The sequence below is a fragment of the Podarcis bocagei genome (assembly GCF_964188305.1).
Source record: "Podarcis bocagei genome assembly, chromosome: 3".
Classification (NCBI taxonomy): Eukaryota; Metazoa; Chordata; class Lepidosauria; order Squamata; family Lacertidae; genus Podarcis; species Podarcis bocagei.
This window is the reverse complement of record NC_138127.1, coordinates 110,771,728-110,797,860: the sequence shown is the minus strand read 5'-3', so window position 1 is coordinate 110,797,860 and position 26,133 is coordinate 110,771,728. Positions and strand designations below refer to the sequence as shown.

The 26,133-nt window shown below is 51.3% G+C and overlaps 1 protein-coding gene across 2 annotated transcripts in view; it reads right to left on the bottom strand.

The window, feature by feature from the left end:
* SCARA3 (scavenger receptor class A member 3) overlaps nucleotides 1–26,133 on the bottom strand; it is a 129,223-nt gene that overhangs the window by 67,946 nt on the left and 35,144 nt on the right. Inside the window, exons 5-6 of one of the 2 annotated variants that reach the window (XR_014006502.1) lie at nucleotides 22,911–23,954; nucleotides 11,274–12,076 (exon numbers count right to left, since the gene is read on the bottom strand). Coding sequence is in view for 1 of the 2 variants with exons in the window: in XM_081188633.1 (XP_081044759.1) it covers nucleotides 11,637–12,076; nucleotides 22,911–23,954 (1,484 nt within the window). In the remaining variant the exon portion in view is untranslated. Of the gene's footprint in view, nucleotides 1–8,987; nucleotides 12,077–22,910; nucleotides 23,955–26,133 lie in introns of those variants that run through there. The other variant, XM_081188633.1, reaches the window with a different exon arrangement.

Here is a 26,133-nt window from a genome sequence, read left to right as displayed (position 1 = left end):
TTGTGGGTTAGGAGTTGTTTAAGATTGGGTGGCTGTCTGTAGGCAATGAAAGGTCTTCCTCCCAGAGCTTGAGAAAGAGAACTGTCATTGAGAAAGAGAACTATCTGTAACTGATCCACCAGGTTCTTCTTAGGTTCTTGAGTTCTTACATCCTTGCTGGAAGGACGGACGGGTCTTCCTCCAGCTGTTCTGCATCTGCCTATCCTTTGCTTAATTTTGCCACATGCTTAAAGCTACGGAACAAATAAGATTTTGGCAGAAGAGGAACTGGAGAAGGAGGTATCTGAAACAGAAGTGTTGGTGGTTTGAAAAAAGAAAAGCCTATTTAATTCTTGGGCAAGAACCTGTGCAATTTTTTTTATTTATTTCTGTGATTTAAATAGCATACCAGCTGGCCAGCTGTGGCTTGGTTGGTCAGCAAATATCTGGCGCATTTAAGGAAGGCCAGCAAATGATCAGCACATGTGTGACTTGACCACAAAAAGGAAAAAGTTGGGCTTGATATTTTGTGCCTGTTTTCCGTCGTGGATCTCGCCCCACTTCCCCACATTGCAGGAGCATCTTAAGACAAGGGCTGGGCCTCCTTCTCTTTGTCTTCAAAATCAGGGCCCAGGTGTTGCTTTCAAAAAATGCAGGGATATGGAAAAAAATAATCCTTCCAGTAGCACCTTAGAGACCAACTAAATTTGTTTTTGTTATGAGCTTTCGTGTGCATGCACACTTCCTCAGATACACTGAAACAGAAGTCACCAGACCCTTATATATAGTGAGAGGGTGGGGAGGGGTATTACTCAGAAGGGTGGTGGGAATGGGAGATTGGCTGACAGGTGTGGTAAACCTGTTGACGACTGTTAACGACTGCAGTTGGTCTTACAGGAAAAAGCAAGGGGTGAGATGGCTAAAAATAGCTTTATCATGTATAATGAGATAAGAATCCAAAGTCTCTATTCAGACCAGGTCTCTCCATGGTAGAGAGGTAAAGGTAAAGGGACCCCTGACCATTAGGTCCAGTCGTGACCGACTCTGGGGTTGTGTGCTCATCTCGCTTTATTGGCCGAGGGAGCCGGTGTTTGTCCGCAGACAGCTTCTGGGTCTTGTGGCCCGCATGACTAAGCCATTTCTGGCGAACCAGAGCAGCGCACAGAAACACTGTTTACCTTCCCGCTGGAGCTTTTGAACTGCTAGGTTGGCAGGAGCAGGGACTGAACAATGGGAGCTCACCCTGTCGCCGGGATTTGAACCACCGACCTTCTGATCGGCGAGTCCTAGGCTATGTGGTTTAACCCACAGCGCCACCCGCATAATAAGTTGCAATTCAGCAACTTCTCTTTCCAGTCTATTTCTGAAATTCTTTTGTTTCCAGTCTATTTCTGAAGTTTTTGTTTCGACTACGGCAGACCCACACGGCTACCTACCTGTAGAAGTTTACTCTGGAGTAGCCCTGGTGGCAGAGCAAAGGGCAAAGTAGATGTGAGACAGGAGTCTTTAGCAGGGGCCTCCATTGTGCCCAATGGAACGCACTCATGGGAGACTGCTTCTTCTTCTTTGGCGATCACTCGTGGCCCATTCTTTGTCTAGCTCCTTCCCTTTGACCTTACCACCTTGGGTGACTCTGCTGGGAGTACGAAATTCCTGACGGCTTCGCTCACAAGGGTCATAGGAACGTGCAAGCCCACTCACCACGACAAGGCGATGATCCAGCGAGTAGGAATGGGAGACTGCAGTTGGCAATGCAAGCAGGAGGGATTTTGAGTAGGAAAAGCCCTAGTTGGAGGGGTAAGTTAAATGCCCCTTTAATGCCCTTCCTCTCAAAACTGCAGCCTCTAGAGGCTGCCTTTCATTTTTTAAAAAGCTCTGCCAGGCTGATGAAGAAGAAGACTGCAATTTAAAAATGCAATATACAGTGGTACCTTGGTACTGAAACGGCTTGGCTCCTGAACAAATTGGCTCCTGAATGCAGCAACTTGGAAGTGTGTGTTCCAGTTTGCAAATGTTCTTCAGAAGTTGAACATTCCTGCTTGAGTGCAGAAAGCTCCTGCAGCCAATCGGAAGCTGCGCTTTCATTTTTGAACAGTTTCCGGAGTCGAACGGACTCCCGGAACGGATTGAGTTTGAGAACCAAGGTAAAGGTAAAGGGACCCCTGACCATTAGGTCCAGTCGTGACCGACTCTGGGGTTGTGGCACTCATCTTGCTTCACTGGCCAAGGAAACCGGCGTTCAGCTTCCGGGTCATGTGGCCAGCATGACTAAGCCGCTTCTGGCGAACCAGAGCAGCACACGGAAACGCTGTTTACCTTCCCGCTGGAGTGGTACCTATTTATCTACTTGCACTTTGACGTGCTTTTGAACGGCTAGGTTGGCAGGAGTAGGGATCGAGCAACGAGAGCTCACCCCGTCATTGCGGGGATTCGAACCGCCAACCTTCTGATCGGCAAGCCCTAGGCTCTGTGGTTTAACCCACAGCGCCATCCGCGTACCACTGTATAAAAATACAAAGTATTTCCAATAAATAAAACAAAGCAATATACCAACACCCAACTTCACTTGCCAGGCTATGCTTAGCTCATTTTTATCAGCTTCCTTTGTAACATTTGGGCGCACCGCCCAGCTGACGCCCTGCATGCTTACTCAGAAGGTAGCTCCACTGATTTCGGGGGCGCGCAGGTGTTACTCCCTGGTAAGTGTGTGGAAAACTGAAGCCTCAATGCTTCTTGCTCTACGGCTTCAAGAGAGATCTGGCCTGTTGTGAAATCAACTCCTATTGTTGGGATAGCCTTGTTATTCTCCCTTCATCAACCCCCCCCCCTTATAATTCAGGGCAATAAGACCCAACTCCCGCTGGGCCATTCCCAGGCATTCCCCCAAACTGGGAACTGGTCAGAAGTCGGGATGGTGTGATTTTATCGTGGGCTGAGTTTGCGTTGCATCACAAAAGCATTTCCAGATAAATAAACACATTGTGATCGCTCCCACCCCCATCCCTGGGCTCCCAATTTTCCAGAGGCTAAATTGTTTGATTTTCTGCCTAAAAAAAACACACCAAAACACAACAGATTGGATATGGGTTGAAAGATTAGAATGACCCACTTCCTGAATGAAGCCAGATGGGGAAAGAAGGCAGCCGAAAGGCCGTCCTGCGCAGACCACAACCCCTCTGGGTCGCTCTTTCGCTGTTTATTAATTTCTGGTTATGCTTTTCAATCTTCTCCCTCGGTCCTCGTAGGCTTAGCCTTTGCCCTTTCCAGAAGGGACGGAAGGATCTGTCAGCGACTGCTGTCTCTGTTCCTCATTCTCCCAGTCTCACATTTCGGTCTGCACATTTCTGGAGAGGGTTTCGTTTTAATTTTTAGGAAAGAAAATCTCATGCAAATCCACCAGCATTTTAGTGAGCACGTCCCCTGATAAACACAGTTTTGAGTCATGCACACGTTTTTGGAAACAACGTGATGCATTTTTGGGTGCTGTGTTCACCAATATATTCAGTCGGTAAAGCACGCGACTGTTAATCTTAAGGTTGTGGGTTAGAGCCCCATGTTGGGCAAAAAGATTGCTGCATTGCAGGGGGTTGGACTAGATGACCCTTGGGGTCGCTAAAAGTAAAGGTAAAGGCCCCCTGGTTAAGCCCAGTCGCAGACGACTCTGGGGTTGCGGTGCTCCCTTTCACAGATGACTCTGGGGTTGCGGTGCTCCCTTTCAGGCCAAGGGAGCCGGTGTTTGTCCACAGACAGTTTTCTGGGTCATGTGGCCAGCAGGACTAAACTGCTTCTGGAGCAACGGGACACTGTGACGGAAACTAGAGCGTACGGAAATGCCGATTACCTTCCCGCCGCAGTGGTACCTATTTATCTACTTGCACTGGTGTGCTTCTGAGCTGCTAGGTTGGCAAAAGCTGGGAAAGAGCAAAGGGAGCTCACTCCGTCGTGGGGGTTCGAACTGCTGACCTTCTGATCGGTAAGTCCAAGAGGCTCAGTGGTTTAGACCACAGCGCCACCTGTGTCCCTTTGGGGTCACTATGATTCATTCTTCTTCTTTTTTTTAATATGGAACGCTTCACGAATTTCCGTTTCATCCCTTTGCAGGGGCCATGCTAATCTTCTCTGTATCGTTCCAATTTTAGTATATGTGCTGCCGAAGCGAGCACGACTATGATTCTATGACTCTGTGGCTCACACTGCCCAGCACAGACCCTCCGAAGGCCTGTCCACAAGGCTCAGTGTTCCTCTGGGGATGTGAAAAGCATTTGCTGCCCAGCGGCTACTCTGCTTTTTTCTACATCCGCTTCCCATCCGGGAAGCCTGGGGCTTTGGGGAGCTGTTCTCCAGATGCTCGCAGCTGGGAGTCGAGCGAGGAGACGCCTGGAAGCGCATTCGCCCTTGCAACAGCTGAGTGGAAGAGTCCATGTCTGTACACGGAAGCCATGTGGATTTGCAAAAAGGGGGGGTTTTATTAGCATGAGGCGTGCTGGTGTGGGCACAGGGGGAGTGTGCCCATGTCTTTGTCAACACAGAGGAGGTGGAAACAGACCCCCCTCTCCAGTTACCACACCACAATCATCTGGCTTGGCTCCTACTCAAGGCTGTAGGGTCCTTGGTGACTGGTACCCATTGGGACTCATAGGGCAGAAGGCAGGGAGCCCGACAGTAGGTGGCGCTAGAGGCAACAACAGGCAGAGCCTTCTAATTCTAGGTTGGTCCCCATCCTCCTCCTCTCTGCTGCAAGGGCAACGCAGAGAGGAAGGAGGAGGAAGCTGGTTGGCAGGGCCAATAGAAGCCAACTCCTAGGGGCTGAGGTCATAGAATCATAGAATCATAGAATCCTAGAGTTGGAAGAGACCCCAAGGGCCATCGAGTCCAACCCCCTGCCAAGCAGGAAACACCATCAGAGCACTCCTGACATATGGTTGTCAAGCCTCTGCTTAAAGACCTCCAAAGGAGGAGACTCCACCACACTCCTTGGCAGCAAATTCCACTGTCGAACAGCTCTTACTGTCAGGAAGTTCTTCCTAATGTTTAGGTGGAATCTTCTTTCTTGTAGTTTGGATCCATTGCTCCGTGTCCGCTTCTCTGGAGCAGCAGAAAACAACCTTTCTCCCTCCTCTATGTGACATCCTTTTATATATTTGAACATGGCTATCATATCACCCCTTAACCTCCTCTTCTCCAGGCTAAACATGCCCAGCTCCCTTAGCCGTTCCTCATAAGGCATCGTTTCCAGGCCTTTGACCATTTTGGTTGCCCTCCTCTGGACACGTTCCAGTTCGTCAGTGTCCTTCTTGAATTGTGGTGCCCAGAACTGGACACAGTACTCCAGGTGAGGTCTGACCAGAGCAGAATACAGTGGCACTATTACTTCCCTTGATCTAGATGCTATACTCCTATTGATGCAGCCCAGAATTGCATTGGCTTTTTTAGCTGCCGCGTCACACTGTTGGCTCATGTCAAGTTTGTGGTCAACTTTGAGGGTCAACTTTGTGGTCAAGTTTGAGGTCCCTTTGGTTCCCCCAGTAAAATATTTGAGGGGGCGCCAATTGATGGCCATTGCCATTCAAATGGTGTGTGTGATTATGTGGAGTGCGGCTTACCTGCCCCAATATCTGAAGAATATTCAGATACACTGGTACCTTGGGTTACATACGTTTCAGGTTACATACACTTCAGGTTACACACTCCACTAAGCCAGAAATAGTGCTTCAGGTTAAGAACTTGGCTTCAGGATGAGAACAGAAATCGTGCTTCGGCGGCACGGCGGCAGGAGGAGGCCCCATTAGCTAAAGTGGTGCTTCAGGTTAAGAACAGTTTCAGGTTAAGTACGGACCTCCAGAACGAATTAAGTACTTAACCCGAGGTACCACTGTATTGTATCTGAAGAAATTTGCATGCACACGAAAGCTCATACCAATAACAAACTTAGTTGGTCTCTAAGGTGCTAATGGAAGGAATTTATTTTATTTTGTTTCTGCCCCAATATTTTATTCAAGTTGGCACCCCTGGCAGGGCCCCTCCCTAAAATGGGAAGGGTATGAAGGGAAGGCCTTTTCAGTGTTGGCTCCCAGGCCCTGGAACTCTGTGCAAGAAACAGGCTGGCTCTTTCTTTGATTTTGGGCGCCTGGTCAAAAGCGTTATTTTTGGCAGCTCTTGAACTTTAATCAGTTCTTATGATTAAAGATCTCTGGCTTTTGTTTTTCTCATTTTTGCTCTGCTCTGCTGTTCTGTGTTATTGCTCTTTTCTGTTTTATTTATCTTGTTTTGGTTTTCCAGCTTTGCTGGCTGTTGCACCATTTATGTATTTTGCAATGCCTTTGTGTCCCCCCCCCCCCCCGTTATTATTATTATTATTTTCTCATCCTTGGCTGCCTTGGCAAGACTGAAATGCTGGAAGGAAGGAAGCACTTTGTTCTGAGCTCTCCTAACCTTCTCTGCTCTTCTGACCTAGTTGGAAGCAGGATGAGGCCTCAGCTGAGGACCTTAGCCAGTGCACGAGTTTACATATAGTTCACTGGGAGCCAAGGAAGGTGCAACGAGATCAGATGATCCACATCGGACTATTGGAAAAGCAGAGTTCTGTATTCTGAAGTTTCTATGCCCTTCTCAAAGGCAATTCCATTAAGTTTGCCTTGGGGGAATCCCTGCCACTGTACAGAAGAGATTAACTGGACCAGATTATGGGGCTTCTGGTCTAGTCAATTTCACTTGGGGGGGAAAAAGAGAGAGCAGGCTCTCAAATGGGCTGTGAGGGAGAAACCGTGTTTGAAAATGGTGAGACATAACTCAATGAGAGAGGGGCAACTTTGTTTTTTCCTTTTCAAAGGGGGCTGCATGAATTATATACAGCTTAGCTCCAACTGTCTGAAATGCCAAATTCCCTTGCATGAACCTACCCAGGCTCTGAGATCTTCTCCAGCCATCCAGGCCTGCTTGGTGGAAATGTTGGAGAGGCAACTTTGGAACTCCCTGCCTAGAGAAGATAGACTGTTTAGGGAAGCTTTTAATGTTTGATGCATCACTGTATTTTAATATTTTGTTGGAAGCCTCCCAGAGTGGCTGGGGAAGCCCAGCCAGATGGGCGGGGTATAGATAATTTTTTATTGTTGTTGTTACTGCTTCCCTCCCTGTTGTCTTTCCACTGCTAGGTGAAAACTTTTTTCTTCCATCTGGCCTTAGGGAACTGGCTTGTTTTTAAGGAAAGGGCTTGGAGCAACGCTGTGCTGCTATTATTATCGTTACTATTAGCGTTTATTAAATTTCTGTACCGTCCTTCATGCAAGGATCACGGGGCAGTTTACAGTATAAAAACGCAAAAAAATGCATAGCATAGTGACAAACAAAGAACTGTCTGCATTTTAATATATCTATCAGAGCTTAATTACGGTTTGCCGTATTTTTCACTCCATAAGATGCACCTGACCATAAGACGCACCTAGTTTTTAGAGGAGGAAAACAAGAAAAAAAAATTCTGAATGAAACAGTGGATGTATGATTTTTGTGGTTCATGCTGTAGCCACAGACATCTGATTTGATGGTGAATTTGGGCAAACCCAATGCAAAAATCCTGAGGATCCATGTGGATCTGTGCTTTGTAACCACGTTTTTGTGCCATTGTGGCCCCACGAAACAGTGGGTGCGTGGTTTTTTTGGTGCAGGCTGTAGCCATGGACATGCTATGTGATCTGATGGTGAATTTGGGGTGACCCAATGCTAAAATCCTGAGGAACCATGGGCTTTTACCTCCCCCCTCCTAGGAGCCTCTTTTATTGCTAGCGTCCCTTATCTCCCTCCCGATTGCTTGCTGATCAGCTGCTTCCTTTCAACACTCCCTTCCCTCTTGTTTGCCTTAGTGTCTTTTCCTTAGCTGGAGGAGTTTTTTGCTCCTCCTTTTCTTCTAATTTCTCTCCTTATTGCTTTAGTCTTCCTGTCGTCCCCCCCTTTGCAAGTTTGCTGTCTTTACTCCCCCCCCCACCCAGGCAGCCTCCTTGATCTCTAGCGCAGTGTTTCCCAACCTTTTTTGGGCAAAGGCACACTTGTTTGATGAAAAAAATCTCGAGGCACACCACCATTACAGCCCCGTGACGTCAGCGCGCAGCGTCACGCCGGGAGGGACGCACGAAAGTGTAAGTTTCAATTTTTTTCCCTCCCCCTTGCCGGGGAACCTCCAAGCTTTGGGGGTGGGGGGGGAGGAGGCAGCAAAGCGAGGCAGGAAGGAGAGCGCGGCTTGGCTGGGTGAGCTTTGGCAGGGGCAGGGAATGAGAGCCGCGAGGCGGGCGCTGCGGACGGAGGCGCTGCCCGCCGAGCTCGCAGGCAGCCAGACGGCGAGAGCCCCGCGCTGGGCGGCCTCTCCTCGCCGCCGCCGCCCCGCCTCTCGCCGCCCGACTCGCCCGCCTCCCTCCAGGCAACATCTCGCGGCACACCAGGCAACATCTCGCGGCACACTAGTGTGCCGCGGAACAGTGGTTGGGAAACACTGCTCTAGCGTCCCTTGTCTCCCTCCCCGATCGGCAAATGATCAGCGGCTTTGTTTCAACACCCCCTTCCCTCTTTCAAGAAAAGAAAAGAAAAGAAAGCACGATCTGCTTTTTGCCCCTGGGCAATTCGGTTCCAGGGACCACACATTCGCTCCATAAGAGGCACAGACATTTCCCCTTACTTTTTAGGAAGAAAAAGTGCGTCTTATGGGGCAAAAAAGGTAATTATTATCTTCCCCAGTTTGTTTTGGGTTTTATGTGTGTTGTTTTAAATTATGTGAGCTGCCTTGAGGCAAAAGCTGGGATATAAATAAATGGAATGAAAATATGGATATGTTACACGTGCTTTACCAGTGAGTAAGAAAAAGGGTGTGTGGCCCCCCCATATATCAAACTCTTTATAAAGCCTTTAAACAGCTCTCTGATTGAATGCAGGCTACAAGCTGGGACCCCTTTGCCCTCCGTCTCTCCTTGATTTTAGAGGGGTGCCCACCCCCTGCCCTGCACCCAAGGGAGTCAGGCGATGAGACTTGTACATCCGTATCTTTATTGGTCTGGAAATTATACATGTGGCTGCTGTTACATGATACATGGATACCAGGGTTACACTTCGGCAGGGGACTGATGACGCAAACCAGCTGCACCATGGAACGGGCGCACAGAAACAACACAACACGCACACAACGGGAAGCACTGCAACCGATCCTCACAACACACGCACGGCTGTCGCAAGAACGGGCCGCCTTGTGGGGCGACAATATTTTGGAGGGTGAATGAGACGGAATTCTGTAGCCTCTCCACGTGAAAGATTCCGGGTTCAATCTCTGGCAGGATCTCCAGAAGGTTCTGGAGGAAAAACTCTCCTCTGGCTGAGTCCCTGGAGAGTCACAGATCAGCCGCCTCAGGACATCACTGGAGGCTTTTAAGCAGGGGCTGGGTGGCCACCTGTTGGGGATTATTCAGCTGCAATAGGGGGTTGGGCTAGATGGCCTTTGGAGGCTCCCTTCCAACTCTGCAGTTCTGTCCCACGATTCTGTGATTCCAGCCAACAGAGGAAGGCCATTGGGTTCATGGGAGTCTCTCCCCCCTCTACCTGGACATACTGTTGGGGGTTCAACCCAAGGCCTTCTGCACTCAAGGCAGCTGCTCTGCCCCCTTATGATTGACGAGGCCATCTCCAAACCTGCCTTGCAGTGTGGCTAACTACTCCGATGGCCAGCAGCTCTGCCTTAAAGGGCCTTGTGCAAAGCAAGACGTCCATCCCTGATCTCCTGCTTTTCAACTGGAGAGTCCAGGGATCAAACCTGAGGCCGCCTTCTGCACGCAAAGCCTGGGCTCTACCAATGAACTACGACCTGTCCTAACCGGCTCTCTTTTTCTGCTGCTGTGGGAGAAACGGGAATCGTGGGAAACAGCCTGCAGATGTTCTACTGGGAGTGCTGAACATCTGTGCCGCCTGCCCTGCTCTTCTGCTTTCTGCAGCAACCTGCATCCAGAAATGTAGCAGCTAAGGCTTTTCCTCCCATGGGAGGGAGGAAGAGTATCGCCAGCTAAGGAGAGCCTGCTGGGTCAGGTCAGTCCAGAATCCTGTTCTCAAAGGGGCCAACTAGATACCTTAATGGGAAGGCTGTTAGCAGGATCAGAGCATGAGAGCCCTCTCCTCTCCTGCGACTTCCAGAAACTGGTGTTCAGAAGCATCGCTGCCTCTGACTCTGCAGCCATCCAAGTTGGTGGCCATCTCCAGTGGAAGGGAGTTCCATAGTTTAACGATGCGTTTTTATGTGTTGGGCTGCTGCTAAAAGGCGCAGGAGCAGGGCAAGAGGAAAAGGTGGCAACCTCTTTCACACACACGTATGCACACACCCAAATCTACACATTGTGATGGCCTGGGACTTGGGCTCGGACCCGGGTCCAGAGGAGTCTTAGGCTGCACCGGATCCTATGCCTCAGGCGGCATCTGGACCAAGTCTGGGGCCTGATCCTGAAGAGTCCCAGTCTGCACAGGTTCCCCTGCAGCAAACACCAGCTGGACTGAGTCAGGGGCCTGAGCCTGCCCTGGCTTCAGAGGCGGGGATTCCCTCGTTGCCTCTGGCTGGGCCATCACTTATAGCTGCTCCTCTACCGGTTGGGTCAGGGGAGGCTGAGGTGGCCTCTGGGTCTAGTAACCCACCGACGTCTCCTGAGCTGCAGAGACTCAGGTCTGAGAGAAGGAGAGACCTGAGGACTCGCAGGAGGAGTGCTCGCCTTCAGGCGAAACAGGGAGGTGAGTCACCGGGGGATCAGGACCGGCCGCTACCCCGACAGAATTAAAAGGCTGTCAGACCCTGCCCCAGGTTGCAGGAGCAATGTTGCTGTTTGCCAGATCCTGCCTGTGATCCTGTGCCTGACCTAGCCTGGTTTCCTGCCTTGGCCCTGTTGGACTGACTTCTCGCGGAATCCTTGGATTTGGGACTGGATCTGGGCCGCGTGGCTCGGGTTAACCCCCAGGCCGAGCACACACATGTACAAATTTTGCTCTTCCACTGCAATGGAAAACACCCTCGCATCTTTCCCCGGCTCACACATAGGTTGACCAAAGGAGAAGAAGAGGAGGAGTTTGAATTTGATATCCTGCTTTATCACTACCCGAAGGAGTCTCAAAGCAGAATCTTTCCCTTCCTCCCCCACAACAAACCCTCTGTGAGGTGAGTGGGGCTGAGAGACTTCAGAGAAGTGTGACTGGCCCAAGGTCACCCAGCAGCTGCATGTGGAGGAGCGGGGAAGCGAATCCCGTTCACCAGATTACGAGTCCACCGCTCTGAACCACTACACCACACTGGCTCACTTCCAAAGGAGTCTTTGGAAGGGCAAATAGCCAGGGATCTGGAGATCTGTTTAGCGGTTCGATCTCAGTGGTCCTGCGGCAGCGGGCGGGCAAAGAAGGTGCTCAACACGAGGCGGGAGGGTGGCCGGAGTTTAGCAGCTGCAACTCTTCGCCTTGGATGGTTCTGCAGTTCCCCCGAAGCTGCTGCAAACGGTGCCCCGAACTGTGCAGAATAAATGAGGGCAGGAGCTGGGGTGGTGGGACCTTCCATGGATGTGGGGGGCAGCTGCCTGCAGTCAAAAAGAGTCTGTCCGCCTGCCCACCACCAACACATCTACCCCCACCCCTTTTTGTACGGGGGACAAAGGAACTGCTCACATTCCCGGGGGCCCCGGGGGCCCTGGTAACCCCGGCCGCCCCTGGATCCCAGGGTCCCCTTTTGGCCCGGTCGGCCCGATTGAGCCCGGCGGCCCCATTTTCCCTGGGATGCCCGGCTTCCCCTGCAGCCCAGGAGGTCCAGCTGGTCCCGGTGGCCCCCCAGGCCCTGGGGGCCCCACATCGCCCTTGGGGCCCGGTTGCCCTTTGGCACCCCCTTGTCCGAAGCTTCCCTTGGCCCCTTTGAAGCCTGGGAGGCCTTTCGCGCCCACGAGGCCTCTCTCGCCTGCAGGGCCTGGGTTGCCGGGGGGGCCCTGGGCTCCTGGGGGCCCCGGCGGCCCCAGGCTCCCGGAGTCGCCTTTCGCTCCTCTGCTCCCGGTCGGCCCTTTGACACCAACGTCGCCTCTGAATCCTCGAGGGCCGGGTGGGCCAGGGACGCCTGGATAGGACGAGAGGGAAATATGGGGTCAGCAACAGTAAACTATGCAACAACATCCAGGGCAGTGTACCACTATGAGATTGTGATGGGGGGTCAGTCTGGATGATGCCTTGGGTCCCCTTTCCAATTTTTGGCTTCCTGTGCCCAGTGAGGCTTGGGATCCTATAGAAGAGATTGGTGAACCGTACAGGTTTCTTTGTAAGAAAAATGACCACTTGAATATCCTCATTGGCATCCCCAAATAATGATCTGAGTTGTAAGAGCAACAACTAAGGATGGATGGCGGCCAACAGATTGAGGTTGAATTCTGACAAGACAGATGTACAGTCATACCTCGGGTTGAAGTAGCTTCAGGTTGAGCGTTTTCGGGCTGCACTCCGCAGCGACCCAGAAGTAACAGAGCGCATTACTTCCAGGTTTCGTTGCTCGCGCATGTGCAGACGCTCAAAATGATGTTACATGCATGTGTGGAAGGGGTGAATTGCGACCTGCACACTCCCAGGTTGCGTTCGCTTCAGGATGTGAACGGGGATCCGGAACAGATCCCATTCGCATCCAGAGGTACCACTGTACTGTTTTGGGGGGAGAGGAGGCGGGCGGGTGTGGAGGATTCCCTGGTCCTGAATGGGGTAACTGTGCCCCTAAAGGACCAGGTGTGCAGCCTGGGAGTCATTTTGAACTCACAGCTGTCCATGGAGGCGCAGGTCAATTCTGTGTCCAGGGCAGCTGTCTCCCAGCTCCATCTAGTACGCAGGATGAGACCCTACCTGCCTGCGGACTGCCTCGCCAGAGTGGTGCATGCTCTGGTTATCTCCCGCTTGGACTACTGCAACACGCTCTCCGTGGGGCTACCTTTGAAGGTGACCAGGAAATTACAACTAATCCAGAATGTGGCAGCTAGACTGGTGACTGGGAGCGGCCGCCGAGACCACATAACACCAGTCCTGAAAGACCTACACTGGCTCCCAGTACGTTTCTGAGCACAATTCAAAGTGTTGGTGCTGACCTTTAAAGCCCTCAACGGCCTCGGCCCAGTATATCTGAAGGAGCATCTCCACCCCGGACACCAGGGTCCAGCTCCGAGGGCCTTCTGGCGATTCCCTCCCTGTGAGAAGTGATGCTACAGGGAACCAGGCAGAGGGCCTTCTCGGTGGTGGCACCTGCCCTGTGGAATGCCTTCCCATCAGATGCCAAGGAAATAAACAACTATCTGACTTTTAGAAGACATCTGAAGCCCTGTTCAGGAAAGTTTTTAATGTTTGATCTTTTAGGGAAGCTTTTAATATATAATAGGTTATTGTATTTTAGTGTTTTGTTGGAAGCCGCCCAGAGTGGCTGGGGAAACCCAACCAGATGGGTGGGGTATAAATAAGTTGTTGTTGTTGTTGTTGTTGTTGTTAATGGGTGGGCCATTTCTCCAGCCCCCTATCCCAGCTGCAAGGTGGGAGAACATGAGCCAGAGTTTTGGGGTGTGAGCTGAGCCGGAATCAGGCTGGGAGCTGGAGACACAGAGACCTGCTTGCTCTGTGCTGGGTCCAAAGCTTTTGCCCAACAAACCCACATCCCCCAAAGACTGGAATTCTTTGCGATGAGGAAGGTGATGGCAAATGTCCTGATACCCTGGGCGTGGGAGGAAGGGAAGTGTTGGTCTCCTAGGGTGGGAGGCTGGGAGAAGAAAGGAAATCTCCCAGGTGAGAGCTGGGAGGGGCTACTAGCTTTTCAGAGAAACATAGAATCTTAGAGTTAGAAGGGGATCCAAGGGTCATAGAATCATAGAATCAGAGTTGGAAGAGACCACAAGGGCCATCGAGTCCAACCCCCTGCCAAGCAGGAAACACCATCAGAGCACTCCTGACATATGGTTGTCAAGCCTCTGCTTAAAGACCTCCAAAGTAGGAGACTCCACCACACTCCTTGGCAGCAATTTCCACTGTCGAACAGCTCTTACTGTCAGGAAGTTCTTCCTCATGTTTAGGTGGAATCTTCTTTCTTGTAGTTTGGCTCCATTGCTCCGTGTCCGCTTCTCTGGGGCAGCAGAAAACAACCTTTCTCCCTCCTCTATGTGACATCCTTTTATATATTTGAACATGGCTATCATATCACCCCTTAACCTCCTCTTCTCCAGGCTAAACATGCCCACACCGTATACCGTGTTTAAAGATGTAAGGAGAGACTGCTGGATCAGGGCTGTTGCAGGAATTTATTTATAGGTGTGGGGGGGGGTTGCCCCTCCAGCAGATATCCTGCACATGCAGCCCACTACCAAAACCAGCACAATCACTTTTGTGACTTTTGTGACTTGTCCCCACAAAACACTTCATCACAGTTTCTTCCTATCTATTCAAAGGGCCTTTGCTGCACGATACCAAATGTAAGAATTCACTGATAAATGGATCTCTGTACTGGCTCACTGGGAAAACTTCAGAAATTCATATAGACCTGTGAACTCAGCTACTCAGCAGCCCCTCTGCCTGAGGGATAATCCCTGGCATCCTGATACCTGAGTGCCAGACAGGTAGCCATTCCAGAAATAACAAACCCAGATGAAGACAAAAGGGTGCGATGAACTTGGCTGGAAAACAGGGAAGTGTAAATATCTCTTTTGTTCCACTTGATGGGTGTTTGTTGGAGGGCAAGGGGGACCATGGGGCAGGGTCCAGGATGCTCAGATTACTGCCACCAGACCTCCCCTTTCATGATGTAACCGTGATGCATGAGTGATGTAGTTTTGGGGGGGGGTGTAACATGGGGATGAGCAGCTCATAAAAGTTTGGGTTCTCTTTTGTTTGGGGCTTCCATCCTGTTTCACCTGGTGGCAGGTGGGAGTCCCGTCGTGACAGTCTTCAATAAAGACCAAGCCTACTGCTTTGGTATTCCTGGCTGGTGTCCTTGTTTTTTTGTCCAAGGGAGCCCTTGGATTCAGTGGCGTAGCGTGGGTTGTCAGCACCCGGGGCAAGGCAAGTAATTTGCGCCCCCTAACCCGTGGATTTGCGCCCCCTAACCCTAACCCCCAGATGTTGCGCCTGGTGCGGCTGGCCCCCCCTGCACCCCCCACACTACGCCACTGCTTGGATTTCTCCGTTAACAGGGTTGACAGAAGTAAAGCAGTCTTGCTGAGATTCTTGGCTCTTTTGCTGGGCCTCTAGGATTTGGAAGCTGAGCCGGGACATTTGCAAACAAACAGGTCTCCCAGAGACTGCCCAGAGGCGCCTCTGCGCCGGTGTCTTTCTGCAACATGTCACAGGCAACTGTGTGATGTCCTCCTTGCCAACCTGAGGGTGCAGAGGGGAGGTTCCAGCCTGGGACTGCTTAGATCTGGCTACCTGGCTGGGAGGGTCTGGGAACTCAATGTGCTGGGATCTGTAAGGAGAGAGATCAACAGCAGCCTCGAGCGCTCAGCTCCCACCCAGAGAAAGCCAAAGAAAACCTCCAGGAGGTTCTGCCTCCCCAGCTGGCGTTTGCAAGCTCACAGCCCCGCCAGCTTGGGATGCAATCCTGTATTGACTCAGACCATCCTGCCAGGCCACGCACATATCTGGGCAGTCTGAGGCGGTACCCAGGGGTGGTTCTGGCTTGCGCCAGCTCACTGTGCATTGCACTCTTTTTCCATAGCAATAAAAAAAATTTAAAATAACAGAGCTCAGCAGCAGGAAGGATAAACAGCACTCGGAGCAGCTGGGCCAGGGAAGTGGGGGAGACTTTGCTGAAGCTGCGGCAACAGGGCAGCTCCTAAGGGGCTCAAATCTGAAGGGAGGAGGAGGGGAGGAGGTCTCGGCTTGGCACCCCAAATCTAGGGCTTTGTTTGATCCAAGGCTCAGCTCCAAAATCAGGAACTCTTGTCCTGAAAGGTGTGTGGGGAAAATAAAGGGGGACTCTGAGCATATGCAGAGTGCTCTCATCACTAAGTGATTATTGGCAGCTAGGGAGACTCAGACTTTGTCCATTGCATCAATTCTAGGACACCAATGGTCGGTTTAGCTCAGCATCCGGTTCTCACAGAAGCCAATCAGATAACTGTGGGAAACCTGCAAGCTGGATTTGAAAATAATAATAATAATAATAATAATAATAATAATAATAATAATAATTATTATTTGTACCCCGCCCATCTGGCTGGGTTTCCCCAGCCACTCTGGGCAGCTTCCAACAAAGATTGAGAATACATTAAAATGTCACACATTAAAAACTTCCCTAAAGAGGGCTGCCTTCAGATGTCATCTAAATGTCAGGTAGTTGTTTATCTCTTTGACATCTGGTGGGAGGGCGTTCCACAGGGCAGGTGCCACTACCGAAAAGGCCCTCCGCCTGGTTCCCTGTAGCTTCACTTCTCACAGGGAGGGAACTGCCAGAAGGCCCTCAGCGCTGGACCTCAGTGTCTGGGCAGAACGATGGGGGTGGAGACGCTCCTTCAGGTATACTGGACTGAGGCCATTTAGGGCTTTCAAGGTCAGCACCAACACTCTGAATTGTGCTTGGAAACGTACTGGGAGCCAATGTAAGTCTTTCAAGATTTGTTGTAGTTTCTGGGTCACCTTCAAAGGGAGCCCCACGTAGAGCGCATTGCAGTAGTCCAAGCGAGAGATAACTAGAGCATGCACCACTCTGGCGAGACAGTCTGCGGGCAGATAGGGGCTCATCCTGCGTACCAGATGGAACTGGTAAACAGCTGCCCTGGACACAGAGTTGACCTGCGTCTCCATGGACAGCTGTGAGTCCAGAATGACTCCCAGGCTGCGCACCTGGTCCCTCAGGGGCACAGTTACCCCATTCAGGACCAGGGAATCCTCCACACCAGCCCGCCCCCTGTCCCCTCAAAACAATACTTCTGTCTTGTCAGGATGACTATGGAGGCAGTTCCACAGTTTAACTATGCACAGACCCAGGTCTGGGGTTTTGGCGGTGTGCAAAAAGTCCAATGCGCTGAGACGGCAACCATAGCAGCAGCAGCAGCAGTAGCGCACCTTGGGGGGTCTAAGCAGATCCTCACATTGCAGCAGGGTCCCCCCCCCCCACGCCATAGACTTTCACTCCCTGCTGCAACGTGTGAAGCATCTTCCTAAAAGGCAACCCCTCTTTCCTTCCACCCCGGGAGGCCGGAGTCACAGCCAGAGCACTGACACTCAGCTGCTACCAATCAACGGCCTGTGTGTTTTTATGATGCATGTTGCAGTGCGTTTCAAATGGGAACCAGCTGCGGGGATCACGTCCTTAACGCTGCAGCGCCCGGACGCCGCGTTCATGTGCGAACAGATGAAGGAAGGCTGGCATTGTGCCTTGCCTCTGGCCCACTTGATGCCTAGGTCGCTCATGGTCTGGCAGAATTTTCAAGGGATTAGATAAGGTAAAGGTAAAGGACCCCTTGTGGCACTGTGGGTTAAACCACAGAGCCTAGGACTTGCCGATCAGAAGGTCGGCAGTTCGAATCCCTGCGACGGGGTGAGCTCTCGTTGCTCAGTCCCTGCTCCTGCCAACCTAGCAGTTCGAAAGCACATCAAAAGTGCAAGCAGATAAATACGGTAGGTACCACTCCGGCAGGAAGGTAAACGGCGTTTCCGTGCGCTGCTCTGGTTCGCCAGAAGCAGCTTAGTCATGCCGGCCACATGACCCGGAAGCTGTACACCGGCTCCCTCGGCCAGTAAAGTGAGATGAGCGTCGTAACCCCAGAGTCAGCCACGACTGGACCTAATGGTCAGGGGTCCCTTTACCTTTAAAGGACCCCTGGATGGTTAAGTCCAGTCAAAGGCGACTATGGGGTTGCGGTGCTCATCTCGCTTTCAGGCCGAGGGAGTCGGTGTTTGTTCACAGACCGCTTTCTGGGTCGTGTGGCCAGCAGGACTAAACCGCTTCTGGCACAACGGAAACCAGAGCGCACGGAAACGCCATTTACCTTTCTGCCACAGCAGTACCTATTTATCTACTTGCACCGACGTGCTTTCGAACTGCTAGGTTGGCAGGAGCAGGGACAAAGCAACGGGAGCTCACCCCGTTGCAGGGATTCAAACTGCCAACCTTCTGAACAGCAAGCCCAAGAGGTTCAGTGGTTTACCACTGCGCTACCCACGTCCCTATTAAGGTAAAGGTCAAGGACCCCTGGATGGTTAAGTCCAGTGAAAGGTGACTATGGGGTTGCGGCGCTCATCTCACTTTCAGGCCGAGGGAGCGGGTGTTTGTCCACAGACAGCTTTCTGGGTCATGTGGTCAGCAGGACTAAACCACTCCTGGAGCAATGGGATGCCGTGACGGAAACCAGAGCGCATGGAAACGCCGTTTACCTTCCCGCCACAACAGTACCTATTTATTCACTTGCACTGGCGTGCTTTCGAACTGCTAAGTTGGGAGGAGCTGGGACAGAGCAAAGGGAGCTCACTCCGTCGTGGGGATTCGAACCAATGACCTTCCGATCGGCAAGCCCAAGAGGCTAAGTGGTTTAGACCACAGCGCCACCCAAGGGATTAGGTGGCAGCCTGGCAGCAGACCAGCCCACAAATGGTTGCGGGAGTTGGGCATGTTTAGCTTGGAGAAAAGAAGGGGCTGTGATATGAGAGACATCTTCACACACCTTAAGGGTTTCCCATGGAAGATGGAGCGAGCTTTTCTGCTGCTCCAGTGGGGATGATCTGAACCAATGGATTCCAGTTGCAAGAAAGGCGATTCCTACTAAACATTCAGAAGAACCTTCTGATGGTAAGAGCCATTGGACAGTGGGACCGACTCCCTCCTTTGTTGGAGGTTTTTAAGCAGAGACTGGATCCCTCAAGGATTCTTTAGCTGTGATTCCTGCACCACTGTGGTTTCGGCTAGATGACATTTGGAGGCCCCTTCCAACTCCACAATCTATGACAATATTCCCAGCAGGACTTCCTGCCTGCACATTAATCCTTAATCGATCATCTTTGGCCTAAAAGAAGCTAGTTTGGAAACTCTTCCTGCAAGTCACCAAGTGAAGGGATGACTTTATCAGCTGAAATGAGCACATATATTCTTATGCTCCTGCGACCACCGTAGATTGGAGCGGAAAGGTCGACCCAACATGACACGTTGTCTGAACAGGCGTTTCTTCTGCTGCTGGGGACCCCGCAACTTATATTCCTGAGATGGGGAAGCAGAACTTTCCCATGAGGAAAAGTTGCAGAGTTTGGAGGCTTCTTTGTTTAGAGGGAAAGCAAGCAGGAGGCAACATGACAGAAAGTTAGAAAATTATGCCTGGTGTGATCTCATTGTACTGCTTGTCTGTTTGCTTCGGCCCAGTATCCCTGAAGGAGCGTCTCCACCCCCATCATTCTGCCCGGACACTGATGTCCAGCTCTGAGGACCTTTTGGTGGTTCCCTCCCTGTGAGAAGCCAAGTTACAGGGAACCAGGCAGAGGGCCTTCTCGGTGGTGGGACCCGCCCTGTGGAACGCCCTCCCACCAGATGTCAAAGAGAACAACAACTACCAGACTTGTAGAAGATATCTGACGTCAGCCCTATTTAGGGAAGCGTTTAATGTTTGATGCGTTACTGTATTTTAATGTGTTGGAAGCCACCAAGAGTGGCTGGGGAAACCCAGCCAGATGGGCGGGGAATAAATAAATTATTATTATTATTATTATTATTATTATTATTATTATTATTATTATTATTATTATTATTATCTTCTCATTGTACTGATTGTCTTGTTGCTTCTAAGCAGGGTTTTTATAGCTATCCTGGTTAGTGAATCTGGAATAAAAGCAGGCTGTCCAAGGCAACACAAATGATTGAGGCGCTGGAGTGACTCCCTCATGAAGAAAGGTTTGGGACTTTTTAGCTTAGAGAAATAGTGAGGAAGACGTGACACGATAGAAGTTTACAAAATTAAGCATGGCATGGGAGGAAGGGAGGATTTTGTTTCTCTCTCTCCTAGAACTCCTGGGTGTCCACTGAAGCTGAAAGCTGCAAGATTCAGGACAGATTGAAGAAAAGACTTCTTCATGCAGCTCACTGTTAACCTGTGGAACTCCCTGCCACAGGAGGCAGGGATGGCCACCAACTTGGATGGCTTTAAAAGAGGATTAGACAAATGCATGGAGGACAGGGCTATTGATGGCTATCACAGTCAGAGGCAGCAATGCTTCGGAGTTCAGCAGATTTTCTCATGTTCTTTTCTTATATGGACACCCACTTTGATCAGTCCCTGAATGAAGTTTATTTCGAGCGGCCAGCAGCTGATGGGAAAGACAGCTCTTCAAATTGGCAAAAACAAGCTTGCGAAATATTAGAGGTTGTCGCCCAAGCCCGTGACTCATCTATTTATTTGGGTTTTGCAGCCCAAGTAAACCTGCTCTGGAGATTCAGGAGAGGCTGCAAAAATCCGAAGCCAAGCATCGAAAGCAGCCCTTACCACTCTGTTCCATGGGTGGCTAGACTGGTCTCTAGAAGTCCACAGTGTGCAGGTCAGGATCGAGACCTCCCTGAGTCCAAACTGGGTCACTTGGGGTCACAAGACCCCCTGGCGCAGGAAGGGCACAGAGTCCCTGGCACAAGAGCTGGCCACGGGAGCAGGGAAGATGTCTTTCATTGTTTCATTGATTAATTAAAATATTTGTACACCCCAGTGGCATGAAAAATAGGTCAAAGTGGTTTCCAGCAATAGAAACCTAAAGCATGCCAGAACAAACACACAAAGTTAAAAACAGACCTCATTTAACCAAAGTGGAATGAGTACTTTTAATTGGGCCTGGTGGAAATGAAAAGTTTCCAGCAGGTGATTAATGGTTAGCACAGAAGGCACCTGCAGCAATATGAGAAGGGGTCTTTTCTGTGGTGGCTCCCCGTTTGTGGAACGCTTTCCCCAGAGAGGCTCGCCTGGCCCCTTCATTGCATATTTTCAAGCACTTTGCAAAAACATTCCTTCATCTGTGTAAGCCACCTTGAGTCCCGGACAGGGAAGAAACTGGGATATGAATACAGTGGTACCTTGGTTCTCGGACGCAATCCGTTCCGGAAGTCTGTTCAACTTCCAAAACATTCAAAAACCAAGGCGCAGCTTCCGATTGGTGCAGGCGCCCAGGAAACAATTGCTGACAGTTGCATCGGATGTTCGGCTTCCAAAAAACATTTGAAAACCAGAACACTCACTTCTGGGTTTTCAACATTCGGGAGCTGAAATGTTTGAGTACCAAGGCGTTTGAGAACCAAGGTTCCACTGTAATTATAACCATAGTAATAACAATTTCAACTAGGCTTTTAACTATCTATGGCCTTTTAGAGTGGGTGAGATCCTTTAATGTACCGTATTTTTCGCTCTATAAGATGCACTTTTCCCCTCCTAAAAAGTAAGGGTAAATGTGTGTGCATCTTACGGAGCGAATGCAGGCGGGAGGCTCTGCTCAGCGCTCCCTTTAAAGAGCTGCACACACGCTCCATGCACTCTTTAAAGGGAGTGTGTTTTTTGGGGGAGCCTTCATGCCACTGCCCGGGAGAGACTGTGCGCGGCTATCCCATAAGCCAAGACAGCAAGAGGGATTGCTGCGCAGTGATAGCCAGTGTGGTGTAGTGGTTAAGAGCAGTAGTCTCGTAATCTGGTGAACCGGGTTCGCTTCCCCGCTCCTCCACCTGCAGCTGCTGGGTGACCTTGGACCAGTCACACTTCTCTGAAGTCTCTCAGCCTCACTCACCTCACAGAGTGTTTGTTGTGGGGGAGGAAGGGACTCCTGAAGGGGAGTGATAAAGCGGGATATCAAATCCAAATCCAGTGATCCAGCTTGCTGTCCTGGCTTCATGTGCGGCTCTTGCAGGAGGTGGGCAAAGGGACAGAGTGTGTTTTCCCCACCTCCCAGAAAAGCCCCCAAGAGCCGCGCGGAGTGTGTGTGCGCAGCTCTTGGGGGCTTTTCCCCAAGGAGTGAGGAGGGCAGCCCGTCAGTCCCTTCTCCCTCCTTGGGAAAAGCCCGCAAGTGCCACGCGGCTCATGAAAGGGAGCGCTGAGCAGAGCCTGGGATGCACACAGGCTCTGCTCAGCGCTCCCTTTAAAGAATATTTTTTCCCTTGCTTTCCCCCTCTAAAAACTAGGTGCATCTTATGGTCAGGCGCGTCTTATGGAGAGAAAAATACGGTACCGTATTTTTCGCCCCATAGGACGCACTTTTTCCCCTCCAAAAATGAAGGGGAAATGTGTGTGCGTCCTATGGGGCGAATGCAGGCTTTCGCTGAAGCCTGGAGAGCAAGAGGCATCGGTGCGCACCGACCCCTCTTGCTCTCCAGGCTTCAGGAAGCTATCCGCAAGCCTTGCAAGCCCGGTGGGAGTTCCCGTGGGCTCACAAGGCTTGCGAACAGCAGCCTGCAGCCCCCGCGAGTGTCCGCAAGCCTTGCGCGCCCGGCAGGAGGTCCCGCCGAGCGCGCGAGGCTTGGGGTGGCAGCCTGTCGCCCGAAGCACAGGGAGCCCTCCGGAGGGCTCCCCGTGCTTCGGGCGAGTGTCTGCAAGCCTCGCGCGCCCGGCAGGAGGTCCCGCCGGGTGTGCGAGGCTTGGGGCGGCAGCCTGTCGCCTGAAGCACGGGGAGCCCTCCAGAGGGTGCCCCGTGCTTCGGGCAGGTGAGCGCAAGGCTTGGGGCGGCAGCCAGGGCGGGGGGGGGGGGAATAATTTTTTTTAAATTCATTTTTCCCCCAAAAAACGAGGTGCATCCTATGGGCCGGTACGCCCTATAAGACGAAAAATACGGTATGTCCTGTCTCCCGGTTTTAATGCATGCATCTATTATAGCTTTATTTTTCGTGTCGCTTTGAGTTGCCATCACAAAAAGGGCGGCTAATGAATTTAACAAGTAGTGATCAAAACAACCCTGTGCCTCCCGCTTGCCTCCCCATCGCTGCTTCTCACCTCGCAAGACAGTGACGTTTCGGAGGATCTGTCCGTGACGGGTGTCCACCGCCTTCATCTCTTCCATGACCATGGAGAGGTTGCGGATGTCAAAGTCCAGGCGGGCGCTGAGAAGGCTGAAGCGCTCGCGCAGGAGGTCAGTGGCGCTGAGCATGAGGCTGACCGACCTGTTCAGGTAGTAGAGCTCCTCGGCGTGCGCATGGAAGCCCAGTGTGCAGGAGAGCCGGACGTCGTCCAGGTATTTGAGCATGCTGTGGACGTGGCTGTCCGTGGCGTTGATGTTGGTGAAGATGGTGCTGATTTCGATCTCGTGGGAGGTCATGCGTCCTTCGAGCGTCTCAAAGCGCTCGGCCGTCCGGTTCTGCGTGTAGCGGGCGTGGTACTGGAGGTCGTGCATGTTCTCCTCGTGGTCGTCCAGGAAGGACGAGACGTTGTCCAGCTGCAACTGCAGGCTCATGACTTGCAAAACCAGGTCGTGCATGCCCTCCGAGTTCTGCCCGATCCTCTGCGAGGTGATGCCCAGGCTGGTTTGGATGCCCTTGACCAGCTCCCCAGTTTTGGAGGAGGTGGTCCTCAAGCCCCCCAGCAGGCGGGTGTAGTTCTGCCAGTCGGACACGATCTTCTGCAGCGTCAAGGTTTCCTCGTTCATCTTCCTCTGGATGATGTGCACCCAGTCGGAGGTCTGGCCGACGGTGAAGTTCATTTGCTGCACGGCGGCTTCCATGTCGAAGTGCTCTTGCGACAGCTCCTTCAGCGAGCTGCCCAGCTCGGAAGTGGCCCCCTGCCAGCCCCTCACCTGTGCCAGGAAGAGCGCCAGGCTCTGGTTGACCCGCTGGATGGCGGAGAAGCACCCGTCCACCTCGTCGTTGATCTTGTTGCTGGCGGACGAGAGCTGCTGGTGGGTCTGGCCAGCGCGGTCGAGCAATACCTCCTGCGCCAAGAGCTTCTTCTGGATTCCTTCCAGCTCCTCCTGCAGCCTGCTGATCTCCTGGCCCAGCTGGCCTGCATCGTGGCAGAAAGAGCAGTTGCCCAGGGATTTCTGATCTGGATTGGAAGGTGGGGTGCAGAAAGAAAGCAGGTTGGTTAAACCGCTTCTAGCACATACCCAGCAGTTGACCAGGCCTTGTCCTTCCCCATAGCTAAACGGCAGAACGCACCACGGAAATAAAACTGCGAATCTGCCCAATTACTGTGCACCGTTCTGGTCGCCTCAGCTCAAAAAGGGTATCGAACAGCTGGAAAAGGCACAGAAAAGGCCAACGAGATCGATCGAGTCCCCTATGAACGAAGGATGCAGCATTGGGGCTTTCTAGTATATGACAGAAGTTTTATTTTATTTTATTTATATCCCGCCCTCCCCACCAAGACCGGGCTCAGGGCAGCTAACACCAGATATAAAACAATTGATTAAGATACGACTTAAAAACAAGATTAAAATACAACATTAAGATTCAGCCTCATTTCAATAGAAACTCAAATCAGAAACTTTTTGGGGATGAAAACGTCAAATCTTCACCAAGGCCAACTATCCAGACTGGTCCTACGTGGGCCAGAAAAAAGCCAGGCAAGTCCCCAAATAGGAGTTCCATCACAGAAGGAGAAAGGAAAAAGGAAAGAGGAAAGTTTAAAAATGTATGCCTGGCATGGAGAAAGTAGATACAGAAAAGTCGCTCTCTCTCTCTCTCTCTCTCTCTCTCTCTCTCTCTCTCTCTCATAAGACTAGCAGTCACAGACACCCAGTGCAGCTGGATTCAGGACAGAGAAAATTAAATCCTTCTTCATGCAGTGCAGAGTTAACCTGTGGAACTCCCTGCCACAGCAGGCTGTGATGGCCACAAACCTAAATGGCTTTGAAAGAGGATTGGACCCAGTCCTGGAGAAGGAGGGGCCTTCAGTGGCTGTTAGCCAGGATGATTTTGCCTTGCCTCTACGGTTGGAGGCACCAATGCTCCGAAATTCCCTGGGCTGAGCAGGACTGGAGGTATAAATAACTATCAGACTTTGAAAAGCTGGTTTCACTAGATCAAGTTCATCCGTTTCGTGGAATTGATTAAACTAAATAGTTTTAACTGGATTTTGAAAAAGAAAAACCATGCAATTAGTTGCTACTGTTTTGAATTCCATTGCGTTATTATCTTCTCAAGTGGGTTGTTCCAACCGCTGTTCTGAATAATCCTTTTTATAGGGTAGGAGGGGCAACACTGGGGGTGAGCGGGAAGCAGGAGGACAGTGACACCCCCGCAAAAGGTTTGGGAGCCTCTGGACCAGGGAGTAAGCCCCCTTGAGAATTTGGCTTAGGAGGGGACTGCTAAACTGCTTCCTCTGGTTCCTGAGAGTGAGTCAGAGACGTCCCAATCGCTTGCAGATGCTTGCAAAATCCAAGCGTCAAGTTTGCTGACTGACTTTCTCGCTCCCTCACAAGACATGTTGCTCAGCAATTAAGCAGATGTTGCTTCTTCTCGTTTCAAAGTCTTACTCATCCATTTCCTCTGCAACCGAGATCTTGCAAGACCTGCTAAACAGAGACCTCCAAGAACTGTTCCCTGAGCACCTGACAGAAGCTTACATTTATAGTACGTTTCCGAGCGCAATTCAAAGTGTTGGTGCTGACCTTTAAAGCACTAAACGGCCTCAAAGGCCCAGTATACCTGAAGGAGCGTCTCCACCCCCATCATTCTGCCCTGACACTGAGGTCCAGCGCCAAGGGCCTTCTGGCGGTTCCCTCCCTGTGAGAAGTGAGGTTACAGGAAACCAGGCAGAGGGCCTTCTCGGTGGTGGCTCCCTCCCGGTGGAACACCCTCCCATCTGATGTCAAGGAGATAAACAACTACAGTCATACCTCAAGTTGAATGTGCTTTGGGTTGAGCGTGTTTGAGTTGCACTCCACGGCAACCCGGAAGTAACAGAGTGCTCAGACGCTCAAAATGACGTCACGCGCATGTGCGGAAGCGGCGAAACGCGACCCGCCCACGCGCCGTCGCGCCTTGCATTCCCTTCGGGATGAGTACGGGGCTCCGGAATGGATCCCGTTCGCATCCCGAGGTACCAGTGTATCTGACTTTTAGAAGACACCTGAAGGCAGCCCTGATTAGGGAAGCTTTTAATGTTTGATGCATTACGGTATTTTACTATTTTGTTGGAAGCTGCCCAGAGTGGCTGGGGAAGCCAAGCCAGATGGGCGGGGTATAAATAATATTAAAATAATAATAATAATAATAATAAT